The sequence below is a fragment of the Patagioenas fasciata genome, chromosome 3 (genome assembly GCF_037038585.1).
Source record: "Patagioenas fasciata isolate bPatFas1 chromosome 3, bPatFas1.hap1, whole genome shotgun sequence".
Lineage (NCBI taxonomy): Eukaryota > Metazoa > Chordata > Aves > Columbiformes > Columbidae > Patagioenas > Patagioenas fasciata.
This window is the reverse complement of record NC_092522.1, coordinates 99,218,117-99,235,428: the sequence shown is the minus strand read 5'-3', so window position 1 is coordinate 99,235,428 and position 17,312 is coordinate 99,218,117. Positions and strand designations below refer to the sequence as shown.

Genomic DNA, 17,312 nt, shown 5'->3' with positions numbered 1-17,312 from the left:
ACGTGGCCCACAGAAGTAAATTGTTGCTTTATGTAGTAATATGAACATAGTTGTGTTTATGACTAGTTATCAACTATAGTTTGAGATTATAATAGGGGTTTTGTATTTATACAGAGCAAGATGCAGAATTGCAAGAAGCTATCAAGAGAAGCCTTGAGGAAATGTAAATGGAGATGCTTCAGTACGCTAACACCGTGTCATCAGAGCTGCTCACAAAAATAGAAGCTTGTTCATCTATTTACAAAGGTTCAGGAATACCACTTCAAAAACACCTCTGTATCTTGAATTGTTAGATTAATAACCTGATGTCCTGTCCTCTCTCATGCTGACAAACAGTTTATGGATATCCTCTGCAATATGTTGTATATGATAAAAATAAATTTTTAAGTCTTTGTATATTCTGTTTCTAGTGGGTGATGACTAAGTCTCTCCAGTCTAGCTGTATAAATTGTTGCCTAATTAGTAGGCTGGTCTTACTAGGTATTTTGGAGTTTGCATTTGTTGTTTGGGTTTGTTTGTGGGGTTTTTTTGTTTTTTGTCTTTTGTTCTTGTATTTTATTTTTTTGTCACAAAATGTCTTTGCCTTTATTTACTTTTTCATGTGGTCTTTGCAACAGATAAAAGTAATAAACTCCAATTATCTCAGATTTGCCTACCTAATCTTGTTATAAAGAAAAGCTTAGATCCCAGGTTTATAAATTGAACTTATGGCCCAACTTGCCTGTGGCCAGTCTCGCCTCAGAGAATGTAATTTTGTCGATGTCTTGTTTGTCACAAATGTCAGAATCAGAACCACAGGCTGTACAGTTAGTTTGTTAGCTTTATTTTTATAAATGCAGATGTTTTTTCAACAGTAGCATGGTAGAGTGTTGGGTTTGATGGCTTAAAGTTTGATGGGTTGGATTCCTCACCCTGATCTGAGGCTGGAACAAGTTTTTAAGGGAACAGAAGCTAAAACTTTCTAGTTCCTGTTTTGAACAGATGTGAGAAAAATTAAGCTGTATTATTCCTACATACTGTTGTCTTTGCTTCCTAGTGTTCATGAAGAGGTAAGCTTGGATAAATTAATGTAAATGTGTTAATTATTTTTGTACTGTTCTTATTTTAAGATGAACAATTTCTGTGTTTAAAATTGCTATCTCTGCCACCTCTCTCAGTTCCTTTATTTAAAAATAGCTATGCAAGCTGTCCAGCTTTACCAGCCTATTATACTTCAGTATATACTGCTGTCAGTAAGTAACAAATCTCAATGTAATAAAATGCCAGCTTGATATTTTATTGTTATTTATTAGCCTGTGAGTTTGCTTATAACTGTTGTAATTGTAAATATTTGTTATGCAAACAAATACTTTTTGTGGAGAGTAAGACAAGGGGAAGGCTAGATTTTTCTCACTCTCAATTCCAGAGAGTCAGAATAACTACAGCTGTGCGTCATCATGGTTAGAAAAGCTGGAAAACTGGCACTGGTTTATTTCCAGTCATGATTCTGATCTAATTGCCATCTCTGAAGCAAACAGAATTACTGAAGAATCTAGTGAGTTATCTCAGTGCTCATTAGTGATCATACAACATGAAGAAAACTGTTCAAATGCTAGAAAATAGTTGGAATGCTTCTAATGTATTTGATTCTGACACCCAGGTGTTAGAGTGAGCCGGACCTCTTAATGTTTTTGTCTTGTGTCTGCTGCTTGTTTTCTCACTGCAAATTCAGATTAATCACAGTCCTGTTCAAATCTGGGTGTGCAGTCTGTGCTGCTGCTGAGGAAGCCTGTTCTGGAAGATTGAGTTGCCTTTAGCTGTTGACTCCAGTTAAATCAGTTCCTGAATTTTTCATGCCAGATTCTTCTAATAAGGGTGGAATGAGACAGAAAACAATGTTCGTCCTCAAAAACATTTCAGTCCAAGTTATAGAAGCTTTTGGGCAGGTTTGTTTGGTTTTGTGGTTTTTGTTTGGGTTTGGTTTGTTTTTTTTTTTTTTTTCTCAGTGTAGATCATAAAGTTGCAAACTCCATTCAACTTGAGAAAGTTTTTTTGCTTGGCTCAACAAGTGTTTAAAACCTGTGTAGATGGTCGTCTTCAGGGTCCGCTTTGTTAGGTTTTGATCATGTGCTTTATTCCTCATAATATTTCAATTCTATCACAAATGTAAAGTTTGCTTGTACCTGGTGGGCCATGATTTAATCAGATGCATTTAAAAAAAAAAAAAAGCCACATGTGCACACACATTCTCTATACCTTGAGCCCCAGTTACTAAAGACATTGTATTAGCATCCTCATCTGCTTACCAAAATAAGTAGCAAATCCTAACCACTGCTGCTATGGCTTTTAAAGAACAGCAAGAGTTCTAGTCTCTATTCTTTTCATGTTAAAATTAGTCCCCAGAATTATTGGCGTCCTGACATTTGTCCTCATTTCTTTCGTCTGTTTGAGGTTCTCTTAACTCTGAAATTTTTCTTTGCAGTTTTCTGCCATCACAGGCTTGTGATACTTTTGTTTCCAGAAAACAAAGAAAATTGGATTGTTAAAACACTGCGTGTACTGACTTGTTACCAGCATCTCATGGTATTGCACCTTGTTCTTCAGCTGGAAAAGGTGTCTTGTAAATGGCTGTGTTTCAGATTTTGGTGTTTCTGGCTGGGGAGTCTTGTTTAACTGGCTGGAATTTTGGAGGTTTGCCCTGCATATGCTGAGACATTTGTCTGTGTTTACAAGCACAACTCGCCTGTTAAAAGAAGCTTGCCTGGCATCCTTCATGTTTGTTCTAGAAGTGATTTGTCCTGTCCTTTTTAAGAGACTTTGCTTTTGTGGTGATGTTGGAGTTGACCATTAGTCTAAAGCAATCCTGTGGTGCTTTTTTGGATTTATCTTTAATGAGGAAAAAGTCTAATCTCCACCTGGCTGCCAGCAGCTGTTTGTTAATGCTTTCATTTCCATATGGTGCATGCATAAGTTTTACAAAACTGAAATCATGGCAAGTTGAGATTGGTGCAAGGCTCTTATCTCTGGTGCTCTGTGTGCCATATTCCTCCATATCAAACAAACTCCCCCTTTTGGTTATATTCAGAGAGGAGATGGCAAATAAGTCAGTGCGACTATTTGGAAAGTCACTGGAGCACTAAAATCCCATGCCTGCCTGATTGCTTCTGTAGTTTAATACTGTAAAAAACTTTTTTTTTTTTTTTTAATTGAGATTGGCTTGCTGTAAGTTACTTGATTTGTATATGGTTTTGGGTGGTGAGTTCATTTCCTTAGCTCTTCAAGGTATACAGAAATGACCACTACTGTCCGTATAGCAATCACAGAATGCAAACCTTTACTGAATCTTTACCAAATATGGTGAAGTTTATAGAGGTATGAAGTTACACCATCTTCTTTCTTAAAAGGAAAGCGTTCTATCATCTCTGTGTCCTGTCCTAGCAATGTTTACAGTGACTGCTGTAAATTGGAAGGAGGTGAGGGAGATGGATGATGAATTGTTTCAGAGTTGATTTGGAGAAATTGGCTGACAATAACACAAAAATACTTTCTGGCAATTCTTTCCAGCTGAGTAGCTTTAAAATAAAGTCTGCATCTGCATATTTCTTGGCTTCTAAACCTCCTTAGGTTTCCTGTAGGAATTCTGTATTTGGGTGGTTTAGAGCTCAGTGTTAACAGTCCAGGTCAAATAATATGACCTGAGTTGTTATAAAAGTGGATGTAAACACGTTAGAAAACTTAAAAGTGGTAAGCACATGATAAGTGTTTACTCAGATGGCAAAGCTCTGCGTGCTTGGAAATTCAATGTGAAGTTCCCTTTGTAGATCTGTGCAAGTTCACTTTCCCTGACTATAGTATCTTAATTTTTAGGAGTCCTTCCATTTGTTTTTTTGCTCAGACCTCCTTTGACAATCGGCTGAGCATCTGCAGCTGTACAGAATTCACTGCCTCATTTACCAGGCAGTTTTCCTCTCCGTGAGAACGAACTGCTGCGTGCCCCGAAATGGTCATACCAGCTTTCAGATTGCTGCTGCAATAGAGGACTTCAGACTCCTGACAGGCTTGGGTCCTCAGGGCTTGCCTACACAGTAAAGAGACTTGTCCAGGCAAACCCAGGGCTAGCTGTAATTATTGGTAACAACAGTAGCAGAGACACCGTAGCACAGGTTCAGCCGGTGCTGAGTGAGGGGGCAGCCTACTGTGAAAGCAGGTATGTATTTGGATTGAAAACTTGATTGAAACTTGCCTTGGTGACCCATCTTTACTGCTCTTGTCATGCTGCCAGGGAGACTGCAAGCTGGTTGTGGCTGGCTGGCCCAAGCCATGGTTGCATCCTTCTGTGATGTATGGGAACGACTGTGTTTCCAGAACACCTTCTTTGGATGGATTTCCGGTAGTTGAAAGGAGGGAAATAATCCGGCATGGCATTTTTTGGGTGTGGACTTTCTCTTTGATCCTATTCCATGATGGCTCATGTATAAGCGTTAGGGTATGTGACAAGGTGTGTTTCGGGGTTTGGAATACAGCAAGCTGGAACTAAGGTGCTGTTTAGCAATATGACAATTTGTAGTGCTTCTGGTATAGATCATCTTGGCTCTGGGACTTCTACAGCTACATCAGACATCCAGAGCCTGGGGAAGTTGCTCTTTCTGTTATTTCCAGGGACCACGTGCATGTGAATTAGACCCTGGCTGTTGCTCTGTTTTGCAAGTGGCACGCGCTTTTTACAGTGCTGTAGTTTAAAATGAAAGCCTGTGGCTTCACTGCTGAGGCAGGAGTGCAGAAACCATGAGATACACACCCACCCTCTCCTCATGCGCTTCTCTGTGGTGCCCACAGCCAGAGCAGGGCTGTGCAGTCCCTGTGAACACCACTGTGGAGAAGAGGAGGAGAGGGGGACACGCTGGGCAGCATCCCTCACTCGGCCATCACCCATATTCACCACAGAGCGCAATGAGGAGGATGAACTATCTGTTTCAGACATGAGGGCCCTTCCTCCTCCCTTTGCTTTGTGGCCCTGAAGGACCTAATTCTCACCTTCTGAAACCCCAAGCTTCTTGTCCCAATTGAGCTGTGAGTCACTTCCCTTTCTCTTGAGATGGACTCCTGTCTTTCCAGCTGTCTGTTATTTTGTAAAACTGGTGACAACTGCACCTTTATGTACCTGAGCAGTAAAGAGGGTAAAGGGAGCAATGGACACCTCTAGAGAGCAGGAAAAGCAGTGTTCATGCTCCTTCAAAGTTTCCAAATGGGAAAATATCCTGGTTTCCATAGGGAGCAATGTCAAGGCTTGTCCTAGAAGACCATTTTTGCTTTTAACCTGTATTTTTGTTTCATAGTGTTTGCTGTTCTCACTTCCAGGGCAAAATGCCTTTTTTTTTTTTTTTTTTGTCAAAAAGGGTAAGTCACGTGATATGTTTGGACACAACAGCTACAGTCGTTCCGTGCCTCTGTCTCATTGCAGCTGCTACCTGTGTGAATTAAAACCCTGTGCAAGGAAAAAGAAATGTTCAAAACCATTCAGCTAGTTTGATTTCTTCTTTTTAAAGCCAACCTAATTGATATGTGATAAGTTGGCATGGGAAGAACAGAAGGATCCCAGGCACAAATGGCTGCAAACTGCATGTCATGGCTACAAATGGTTTCTGTTTGCAGATATTTGTGGTGGGAAGTGGTTTTTAATTATCCTTACAAAGACTGTAGAGAGATGGATGGAACAATTGTTCAAATAGACTTGTTTCCATGATCTCACAGGCAACGAGCCTTACTTATCCAACTATGTAAAATGAAAATACAGGCAATTAATTTAATGAGAGCACTTAGGACATTATATCATTCTGAATGGACAAGCCTGAGAAAATGGGTATTTTGAATCATAGCGGGATAGGCATACAAAACAGTATCCCTGTGCAATAAAATCCCCCTTAGCTGAGTGCCAAAAATTGGTCTGTTAGCGCCAAGCGGTATTTGCCCAAACCTGGACTTTTGGGATAAGCAAATTCCTTTTTAAATACTCATAGCAGTGGCACGTAGAGCTTATGTGTGACTTGAATTACTGGAACCAATGCTCTCAGCAGGAACCTGAAGCACAAGAGATTTCTCTGTCAGTTGTTTAAGTTGGTACAGTGGGCGCTGGCGAGAGTGAAGGTGCTGCTTTGTACAGTCAAGTTAGATGCATCTCAGAACAAGTCATTATTAGATGTAGATCCACTACATTAGCTGCCAGGAAATAGTTATGTTTTTTTCTTTTGACATAGGAAGAGAACATTGAACAATATTATTTCTCATAAGCCTTTTTGTATTATCTTGGACAATGAAGTTGGCAGAACTGTTTCTCTTCTGTGGGTGGTCAGGGGCCTCTTAGAGTGGGCATTGGAAAGATGTGCCAGCAGTGGCAGTATCTCAGGTATCCTGGTTTGTGGAACGATGTTCTACTTACAATAAGGACCATCTCTCATTTAGCTTTCTCCAGCTTTTCTCTCAAACAGGCTTCTGGATTTTTAAAGCATTTTGTTATCCTCTTACAATTTATTGCATTTTCAGGTGTTTCAGCTTTGTAGCTAACTTTTTTGATAGCACTATATAAAAACAACAGTTGGGTAAGGGGGGGTTTCTTCCTTTATTTAACAAAAAAGCAAACCAATGAACAAACCCTACAGAACGGTTTTGAAGGGCAAATCCTCGTATTAACGGCTGCCATCTCAGATTAACCATAGAGATTGAAAGCTTCGTTGTCCTCCTTAGCTTCCGCTCATCTTGCTTCTGGCTGGTCCAGGTTTCGCTACTTTTGTCACGCAGGGGCCGGGGCAGCTGGGGGGGTCTCGGGGAGCAGCAGCGGCGCTGCGCGGAGCCGGGGGCGTGCGGCCGGGCCCCGCCGTCGGGCACCGCCGGGGCGGAGGGTGACACGGAGTGGCTTTAATCCCCTCGTGTGGCCCCTACCCCCGGGTAGCTGATGAATTCAGCCCGCCACGGCCGCTGCTCTGTCCTGCTGACGCGGCTGAGCCGCTCGGGGGCGGTGGCCGGCGGGGCCGGGCTGCCCGGACTGCGTGACGCGTCGCCCGCGGGGCCGCGTCCCGGCGCGGAGGCGGGGTGGCCGTGGGGGCAGGCGGCGGGGCGGGCTCCTTCTTTGGCCATGAGCGAGGTGCCGGCATTCGGCCGCCGCCGCCGCCTGCGGGACGCGGGGAGGGAGCGGCCGCAGCGAGGATCCGCCGGCGGCAGCGGGCGGGGGCTATGGCCCAGGCCAAGATCAGCGCCAAGGCCAGCGAGGGGGCGCAGCAGCAGCAGCAGTCCGGCGGGCAGCTCCGAGGCCGCTTCTACCGCTCCACCTCCATGGCGGACCGCTCCAGCCGCCTGCTCGAGAACCTGGACCAGCTGGAGCTCAGGTGGGCCCCGCTGCGGCCGGGCACGGCCGGGCGGAGGGGAGGGGGACGCGGCCTTGGCCGGGCCGGGGGAGCCACCTCGCCCGCAGCCCGGTGCTCCTCACAGCGGCGGGAAGGGGCTTGCGCCGGGGTGAGGCCTCCTGAGGTGACGAAGGGAAAGGGATCGTCGGGAGCGGTGGGGGGGAACGCTCAAAGTGGCAGCTGCTATTCTAAGGTGAAATAGCGTGGGCTGGAAAATACGTGGCCCTAAGAATATGTATGTGAATGTATGAAAATGTTTCTCAAAAGAGGTGCAGAAGACTTTTCTGGGTTTGTTAGCCCTTGCGGTTTGGGGAGTCTTTAGCAGAAGGGGCACAGGGGTTGCTGGCAGTGACAGTGTGACAGGATGTGCCCAAGCCCTGCGGTGGATGTGTCCATCACCCTGCCCTGCAGCCCCGCGGTCCCGTCCCACGGCTGTCACGGTCCCATGGCTGTCACTGTCGCACTGCTGTCACCGTCCCGCGGCAGCCAGGCAGGTGTTTATAAGAAGATGCAAGAAAACCAAGGGTAGAACGTGGTGTCGTTCGGGCCTCGGAGGCTTTTGCAAGCCTTTAAGTGCCCTGCTGAATGCTGGTGTATGAGATTTTGTGTCTCCCAAACCTCCCTTTGCACTTACTGGTCTAGCTATGGATGTTCTTGTCACCTATGTTTATGTTCACTTTCTCTCTGAAAAATCACATAACTATAATGTGAATAGCATTGCATTCTGCAGCTTAAGTGTGTTTTTCTGGAGTAATTGTGAATATGACACATATTTTATTGTTGGACCAAGACGTGTCCTGTCTCCTCCTGCTACTTGACGCTCCCCAAAAAAATCCCATTTGATTTTTTTTTCCCAGTTGGGCCACATGACAGACAATTCCTTGCCTTTAATCATCCTCCTCGTCCTCTCAGCTCTGCCTAATTACACAGAGTCCTCTCTGAGGTGGATGGATGCACAGTGTGCCGCGGGTGTTCCACTGATTCACCTCTTGCTGGTTTGGTTTCAACACACCCTTTCCTTCATTACAGCTGCATATTGATCAGCTGCTTTCACAGAACCACCCAGAATGTTTCTAGGACTTTACTGTAATTAAAAGAGTTCTGTGGGATGCAGGAGTTGCATTTTCCCCTTTCTATGTACACTACTTTGCATTATTCAGGAGTGGACTTTACGTGCTATTATATTAGCCTTTCACTTAGCTCAATTGGATCTCGTTGAAGTCCTTCGCAGGCTTCTCCAAATTTGACTAAACAAAATCACTGTCTGCAAACAAGTCTTGCTGCTAGCACATGAATATGTAATAATAAAATGAGTAGCAGAATATGCAAAAATGTGTTTTAAATTTACTGAGTAACTCTGAAACAAAGCAGACGGTTTGGTTAACCAGAAATTAAACCCCAAATTAAACTTCCCAGTTTGCTCTGGGTCTTTCAAACAGGCATAGTTCTTAATGTGGAACAATTATGAAAAGAGAGTCAAACTACTTGGATTAAAGTCACTCAAATCTTATTTTTTTTTCCATGCACAACGAATCAACATGCCTTGTTTCAAAGTTATTTGAATGATGGGAGTTTTTCCACACTTCTTCCTTCTCCAGCTGGTTTAGTTCAGCTATAGACCCTTGAGATGTTGCTTGTGAATATAAGCGAAAATTTGTCAAAGTGAACTACAGCCTTTAATTACACCCCTGGAAACCCCCCCAGTTCTCAAGTTGCTTCAGGTTGGCTGAACTTCGTGAGGGCAGCCCTCATCCCATTGGAGACACTCTGGTTTGCACAGCCTCCCCTTTCCTCCCTTCCCTTTCACGAGCAGCTTTGGGGGTGGTTCTGTACCTCCCTGCTGGGTGTTTGTGGAGGGAGTTTCTTCTGTCAGGACAGTGAGTGGGAAAGGGGGGTTAATTTGAGTGTGGGGAGCGAGCCCCCAGGCAAGGGTAACAAGGGGGGCAGGTGGCATTCTGTCCCCTGTAAGGGCTCAGACCTTCATGCTGCCCTGGCTGCTGGTCAATGCCAAGACATCTCAGGAGCAGCTGGAAGCAGGACCAGAGTCTCTGTTTATGAGTCACTGTGTTCTGGCAGTTAAGTGAACACGCAGTCCTAATGATATATGAGATAAGTCATACTCTTGTTTTTTGTTGTGTTTTTGTTTTTTGTTTTTTTTTTTTTTTTTTTTATTTTTATTTTTTGTACTTTTCCTCCTGCTCTCCTTCAGAACAACCCTATTCCCCCATGGTTCCATTTGTACGTTCATGGGACTGCTCACTTGAGAACGCAAACTCAGTTTAGGCAGCTGAGGATACTGAGGTGAAACCCCTATTTTGTCTTCATCCAGTGTGCTCAGCTCCATCTCAGGAATAAAGCCACACCATCTTCAGATATTTCTTATTTCCTTTGAAAACGTGTCCACACCTCCAGTGCACAAGCTTTACCAGTGAGCTGTGAGTCAGTAGTTTAAAGGACAGAGTTATTGCAGCTGTCATAAGAAAGCAGCTATCGAGTTTCTCGTCTGGAAACAAAAGCTCAGGCTGGTCCACCTGTTTCGTGGGGAACGCTCTGCTCATGCCAATGGTATGTAGGAAGGAAAGGCTCTGTGCGGCTGGTCACTCTTAGACCGGGGAAAATCAGAAATAAGGAATGTGGTTTTTTTTAGTCGTAGGTAATGGATGGAATATGTAGTTGATGTTCAAAGCAACAAATACACTTCAAATAAAAATATGATTGGATGTTTTCATCTGTTAGAAAAAGACTGTACTGCTGTGTCAAGATAATGGATAATTGGGCATTAATGAGTATTTTATGTTCTTTTTGCCTTTTCTTCTTTGGTTGGTTGTTTTTTTGAGACTTGGGCTGTATCTCCACTCTTTTCCATGGCAGTTGCCTCTGCTAGAGGTTTATCTCCTCCAATCCTTTTTTTTGTCACCTACACCAGGGAAGTAAAGATTGACACAAACCTCTGCAGTCAAAGCACATTTTAGGAGAGAAGCGATGAGAGCTGACTGCGAGGTGCGGACCTGACACTCCTGCAGTGAGTAAGGAGGGAAGGGCTGCCATCCCTGCGGGGCCGGGGTCTCTCCTGGCCAGCGACCTGGGGGCCACAGGAGCTGCTGGGACCCACCCCAGGCCTGGGCACCCGCTGAGGTGGCCAGGTGGGCTGAGGCAGTGGGAAGTGTCTCAGCTTGATAAAGGCCCCCAACACCTTCTCTGGAGCACTGACTATTTTCATGAGCCTGGTGTGAGTGATTTCCTTGGATTTGGTTTGGTTTTTTTTTTATTCCACCCCACCCCCTAGAGCACTGTTCTGAAGTGACCCTGTCCGGTTGTTTTGGTCTCCATTCGATCCAGGTCCCCAGCAGTGACAGCAGCTGCTCCCTCCACTCCTTGTCTTACCTTTCTCTGGCCATTTCTCCTCATCCTCTGTTGGTGCATGTAACTCCACAGCTGCTGGGCTGCTGCCTTTGCTGCCCATCTGTTGTGTTATCACATGGTACCTCCACCCTGCCCTCCACATGTCTCTCCAAGGAGTTTTATTTTTTTGGGGTTATTTAGTCCCGTCACGCTGCTCATAATTGGTCAAGATGGACATTTTTTGAAGGGACAACAGGGAGCTGGGTGAGTCCTGATGTGCTCTTCCCTCTGCCCTCACCCCAGTGGCAGGAGGTGATGCACCTCCTGCACCTACCGTTACCTGGCGCTGGGGTAGGCGCTCATTTTCACAACCGTTTATGGAAGCAAACATGCTAAAATTAAAATCCCAGTGGATTTTAGTTGTGTGGCACTCTGTATTACAGTTGAAAAAGTGGTTAAAATAATCCCCGAGAAGCAATTTTTGAAAATAAAATAGTTTTCCAGATTCGGTTATATGACTTTCTGTAAAATAATGTCAGTCAAAGCTCTGGCTGGTAAATTACGATGTTTTTTCTTGCTGCATACAATCATTAATTCTGATAATTTGGCTTTTGGGTCCTACCTCATATATCAATAGTGCTTTTGGAAGCAGTGATGGCTTAGGCATCGTCTTTTGAATTGCACCAGTTCAGGATGCATCTCTGCAATGCAGTTTTTCCCCATTCTTCACAGGACTCAGCAGAGCCCGTGGAAATCACGGATTGATCCATCCACCGAAGCCAGACCTTTAGTTTTTAAGTCAGTACAATGATATACTGAATCTGATTTTAAAACACTATTAAAATTGAAATTCTACACTTCTGAATTTTAATTTTAAGCTCTCCAGTGACCATAATGCATATTTTTAAATTGTGAAAATACTGTGTTTTTAAAAGGGCATGGCAGGGCATTTATGAAAATATTGCTAGACTTCCTGAATTATAAAGTGCAGACATCTGAAGTATGAGATGACTACACCTGCCTTGTTACTCTTACTAACCAGCCCAAAATAATAATTAAAAGTGTTTGCTCTTGGCACGAATTTGCATTGCATTAACTTTTCCCACTCCTTCTTGAAATGAACATTAAAGGCAAGGCCTGAAGCTTGCGCTTTCACTGGCTAAATTAGGCTAAATATTTTGTGAAACAACCATTTCGTGAGCAGGCTGCATGTGAAGTCTGAGTATTTATATCCTCAAATGCCCCCGTTCTGCCTTTTTTTGCCCTCTTTTCTTTTCCTGCTGTTTCTCCCAAGTTTCCTGCCCTCAGCGAGCCCTTGAGGAAGGAGCAGCAGCTCCACACCTGTCTCATCAGACAAGCTCTTGTCTATAGAAGCAGCAATGATGAGCCACCACCGTCTCAGGGCAGCGGCCAGTAATGTTGAAGAGCACAGAGCATCTAAGAGACTTAACAATGTTTTGGTTTATTTCCCCTTTTCCAGCCAGATTTAATATGAATTTTGGGATAGATGGATCCATGTGCTGCTCACACCAGCTCGACCTCCTGAGCTGTGTGCTGAAAGCCTCCAGGTTCACCCGATACTCTGTTTCCTGTGGTGTGTGGGAATGCAGAGCTGACTTTTTTGGCACAGTTCTTGCAGCCAGTTGCAGCTTGGCAAACCCTCTGCGAACCCCTACGCTTCAGCCTCCAGGGCAAAGCCTGGGGAGGGGGATGTGTCCCTCTTGTCCCCACTCTCCAAAGTAGACAGGTCCCAGATGTGATTTTCCAGATGACTCCACTGAATGCAAAAGCCCTCTCCGTAAAACTATGGCGGGGAGTAAGGTGTGAATTAAGGAACGGGACTCACATTTCTAGTGTGGCATTTTCACATCACCCGTGGCCTGGTGGGCCTGTCCCCTATGGCACGAGAAGGAGGGCAGACTGTGGGTGCGCAAGCGCAGAGCTTACCGAGACCAAATAGTCACCAGGGAGAGCAGCTTCGGATGGGCCTTCCCCTCGCCCCTGCCCCTCATGTGTGAGCTTCAGCAGAGTGAGCAGGACAGCAGTAGGGGTCCTGTTTCGGGAGAAAACGGGTTTTGTGCTTCTCTGCAAGCCCAGAAATGGGAGCTGCTCCCACGGAAGCTTCCCCACCGTGTGAATCAGAGAAAGCGTCGCTCCGCGGAAAACACCAGTGACTGGGAGGGCAGGTGATCCAGTGTCTTCTCCCCGAGACCAAGGCAGGCCGCTGAGGGGGAAGCCTTTGTCACGTCAATAAAAGCATGTGAGCTTTGCCCCTCCTGACCATTCTTCTCCCTCATGACAGGAGTCGTTCGGCTGCAAGGTGGTGTGTGAGTTTTCCAGAGCGTTTTTTGCTTTGTAGGTGGTGGTAATGCACTGCTGGCCTGGGCGGGGAGCCAGGCCCTGTGCCACCTGCATCCATGTGGCTGCCACCTTCACCCCCAAGTTCCTGATGGGCACCTGCTCAGGTTCTCTTCTAGTGAAGCTGTTGGCAGGAATTGCCAGTTAGCTATAGGACTTGTGCCACAGGGCTGTAGGACTGTCAGGCTCTGGATATCCAGGTTAACTACAGAGTAGGATAGAAAAGCACTGTCACTAAAACAAAATATTTGTCTGATCAAATTATTGTTGGTTTGGGGTTTTTCCCCCCATTTGTTTGTTTTAAAATTATATTGAGTCTTGAAAAGCGAAGCTAAGATATGGGAGAATGTAACGAAATCAGTCTGGCTCATGGGTAATTAAGAACTGACTGTACTTCTTAAGCTGGAATTAAAAAAAAAAAAACAAAACAGTTCTGGGCAGCTATAAAGGTGAACAGCTATTTCAGACATTTTGTTTGGTTCAACCATGTTCAGGGTAGAGGCTTTCCGTGACGCAGCGTCTGCCATGGAACAAGAGAAGGAAACTCTGCTCGAAATGATCCACAACATACAGAACAGCCAGGACATGAGGCACATCAGCGAAGGTGAGCAGCTGCTTGGCTGAACCCCCAGCTGACCCGCGGGCAGAGCAGCCCAAGCCTTGGGCAGCAGCTCCATTTGGGTGCCCGCTGCTGGTGAGAGGGGGGACACTGGAACTGGCCAAGGGTCCTGAGGGGCCACCCCTTACCATGGGATCTCCTTTTTCCTGACTACAAAAACTCATGTACCATTTTGCTGGATGTTCTACCAGGTATTGTGTATGTGAAAGCCCAGATTTATTTGCAAAGTCAGGATTAATATAGCTTGGCTGAGGGCAAGGAGTTGATCATAATGGTGATTAGATATAGTTGAAAAACCAGCATTTTAATGGCTTTGACTACTGGAGAGGCATGAGTGCTACAAATTAAGATCATTGTCATGATTGTGTGATACATGGCTTTAAATATATTCCCTAAATCTCTGTGTTTTATATTGGGTGCTTCAAATTGCTAGTTTATTGGCTCTTCAAGAGCCTACATGTCAAATGTGTTGTGCCCATATTTTAGGGGAAAAAACTGTTTTCAGAAAATAGAAAACCAGATTTTTCATGGCTCCTCATTGCACCTGGTAGTCAGAAATCTGTTTTCTCTTTACGGTCTTTTGGAGTACTGTCTAAATCCTTCCCTCAGAGTGGCGCAGAGGGTCTTTCATGTGCCTGCTCTGTTAATGAGTAGAGTTTCCTGATAACGTCTGCTTTGCTTTAATGTGACACAGTAAGCACTGTGGCAGCAGCGGAAAAGCATTACTTACAATTTTAGTAGAGCTTAACGCCTCATTTCACATCAGAAGCCGCAAATTGGTGTGAAATCGGTTGGACTTGGGCAAATGTGAAAAATTCATTTCTGACCGCTGGAAGTCTTGTTGATTGTCACTTCCTTAAAGAAACAACCTTGTTTATTGCAAAGCTGGAGCAGTTTGATTGTCTTGATGACGTTATTTGCACGGGAAAGTATTTGCCTGTAACCTAGAATGCTTTCTGATTTAGGTGAGAGAGAAGAACTTAATTTGACTGCTAATCGCCTGATGGGCCGAACCCTCACTGTGGAGGTTTCTGTAGAAACAATCCGAAACGCCCAGCAGCAGGAATCCTTACAGCATGCCACAAAGATGATCGATGAAATTGTCAATAAACTTCTAGATGATCTGGAAGACGCCAAAATCCGCTTAATGTCGCTTTACGGTGCGTGCACATCTGACGTGCCAGCAGGACCCATCGATCAGAAATTTCAGTCTGTGGTAATCGGTTGTGCCATTGAGGATCAGAAGAAAATCAAAAGGCGTCTAGAGACTCTGCTCAGAAACTTAGAGAATTCTGAAAAGTCAATCACATTGTTGGAGCACCAGAAATCATCTGTTCGACAGTCTTGCAACAGCAAACAGGATTAAACTATCCTCGTGGCTCTTTCTGGCAAATCACAGGATGAGCAATTCTCCATAAAAAGCACACAGAAGCTAAGGAAAAAAGATCTCTGTACATGCACACGTGTATATACGCATGCACACGCGCCGAAGTCTCTTTGATTGCGAGGTGCGAGCATTTAATGGGGTTTGGTAGCATTGGCATTTTCTTTTGGCAATAAAGAATGCTATCAGGAGTTCTCCTCTAGAGTCAATACTGCTCTGTTGCAAATTGTGATTGTGCTTCTGCTGAACTGTCAGAAACCATCAAAATCCAGCCTTTCCTCCATTCTCCTGTTTTTGTTTTTTTTTAAACTAAATTTGTTTTGTCATATAGTGAGATTTCAGCTTTTCTCTGCTGTATACATAGTGTGTAAACCAGGCTTTTGGGGAAAAAAAGACAAATTACAGCAATAAACCAAAAACAATAATAAACTGTATATGGTATTTTCATAAACAACACACTGTCCTACTCATTTCCTTTTATAATTTGAATAAATTGGCACTTTTCCTCAGTAGATCACAATCCTTTCAGGAGACAGGCAGATACCTCCAGACTGTAACTACAGAAGTGAAAAGGGACATGTCTGTCCTATGGTCACAACTGAGGACAGAAATGAGGTCCAGCACCATTCCACATCTGCCCAGTGACCCATCCTGCCTCTCACCATCTACCAGTATTTTGAGGTTGCTGTGGTGTGGGTTTTTTTTTTTCTAAAGATCAAGCGGAATGGTATTTTTCAGCTACTCTACTGCAAATTGGTTTTGCATTATATGCAACTCAGAGCAAAATGGTTGAATTCTCGACTAGCAGATACTGTGTGTGTTTCTTGTATAGGGCAATACTATGGTTTTAAAATTTAAGATGATTTACTCTTTGGGGAAGGTGTTTTGTTTTTTTTCCTTCCACCTCTGATAGTTTCTGCTTTTCATTGCCACTCTTCCCCAGCTGTCGGTCAAACATTGCAGATTTTGGGATGCACCCGGAAATCATGCTGTGAAATAGTTAAGCTGAACATAACTTACTAATGCGTAGAATATTCCTTCAATACATGTATGTTTCTAAGGCCACTATAAGGTTAGCCAGGCCAAGAATGTTTGGGTTTTTTGTTTTCTTTTTTTAGATCCTCTTTGTTGTACCAATAGCTAAACGTATTTTTATTTTTTATAACAATTGTACAAGTGTTTTTGTTCTCAGTGACAAAAAATGAAGTGATTACAACATGTGTATCTATCTACAGATGAGTTAATAGTGTAGATTTGACTTATTTTGATCTAAGTTACTGGTTTATTTTTAAAATTCTCTGTTTTCCTTCCACTTTCCTAGACCCTGTGTCATCTGACCCGCAGGCGTCCAGCACAGCCACCACTACCCTCTCCTACGCTTGACGGTTGCACTCTGACAGGCCACATCCATTAAAGAGCCCATAGGTTTGAACAATCTAATGTTAAAAACAGCAATACTTTCTTTCACACAGTCATGTGTGTAAGACACAGCTGCGTATCTTAAACATACGTGACCATGAAAAAACACTTAAGTGGCATCAAGGGTTCGGTATCTTCAAGGTCTTCACTCAAATGTAGTTAAGCACTTCCCTGACCTAAAAAAAGGTGACTATAAAAATGTGACTTTTCTCACATTTCTAGACTTTTTTTTTTCTTGCCAGAACATGGCTAATTAATCCTTATCGGGGTGTGAGGCAAGGGCATTGTTTTTCTGTGTGAAAAATTGCCTGCACGAAGAAGCAGGAGTTTATTACTGCCCAGATTCCTGAGGCACCTGGGTAAAGAGGCAGACCCAGATGCTGTGAGGCATTTCACTAATTAAAAAATAATAAAAAAACCCCAAACCAACAGTGACTTGTTACCTGTTTCTTTTCAGGAAATGTATCAGGCATCTTTGATATATTAGTAATATTTTAATGCCACTTGCAATGCCTACAAACATTGCCTTAAACCTTGTCACTGTATTAGCCAGACCAATCATGAAAAATAAAATGACCCGAAAAAGCAGAACAGAATCTGCATTTTGTATCTGATCAGTGTGGTGCAAAAATTGGGGTGCCCACAGTTGCTCCTCTGGGGGTCCCAACCCCCCCGGCCTTGGAGCCCGGTTCTTTGCCACACGGGCTGGACTCAGGCACTCCAGGTTCTCAGCAGATTGAGGTTGCACAGCTACAGGGTTACAGCAATTTTGACATTTAATACACCGACAATTTAATATAACCACAAAAATAGT

At 44.1% G+C, this 17,312-nt stretch overlaps 2 protein-coding genes across 5 annotated transcripts in view; both read left to right on the top strand.

Moving 5' to 3' along the window:
• Positions 1-1,284, top strand: part of LOC136100564 (E3 SUMO-protein ligase ZNF451) — a 38,540-nt gene extending 37,256 nt beyond the window's left edge. For all 4 annotated transcript variants that reach the window (XM_065835793.2, XM_065835791.2, XM_071806937.1 and 1 more), the window contains one exon: positions 115-1,284. In XM_065835793.2, the coding sequence (XP_065691865.2) occupies positions 115-167 (53 nt within the window). In that variant the 3' untranslated portion in view covers positions 168-1,284. The remainder of the gene's footprint in view (positions 1-114) is intronic.
• A 5,786-nt stretch (positions 1,285-7,070) lies between these two features.
• Positions 7,071-16,571, top strand: BAG2 (BAG cochaperone 2). Its single transcript, XM_065834812.2, has 3 exons — positions 7,071-7,358; positions 13,571-13,680; positions 14,661-16,571. The coding sequence occupies exons 1-3, from the start codon at positions 7,207-7,209 to the stop codon at positions 15,059-15,061; spliced, it is 663 nt and encodes a 220-aa protein (XP_065690884.1). The 5' UTR covers positions 7,071-7,206; the 3' UTR covers positions 15,062-16,571.
• Positions 16,572-17,312: the final 741 nt, after the last annotated feature.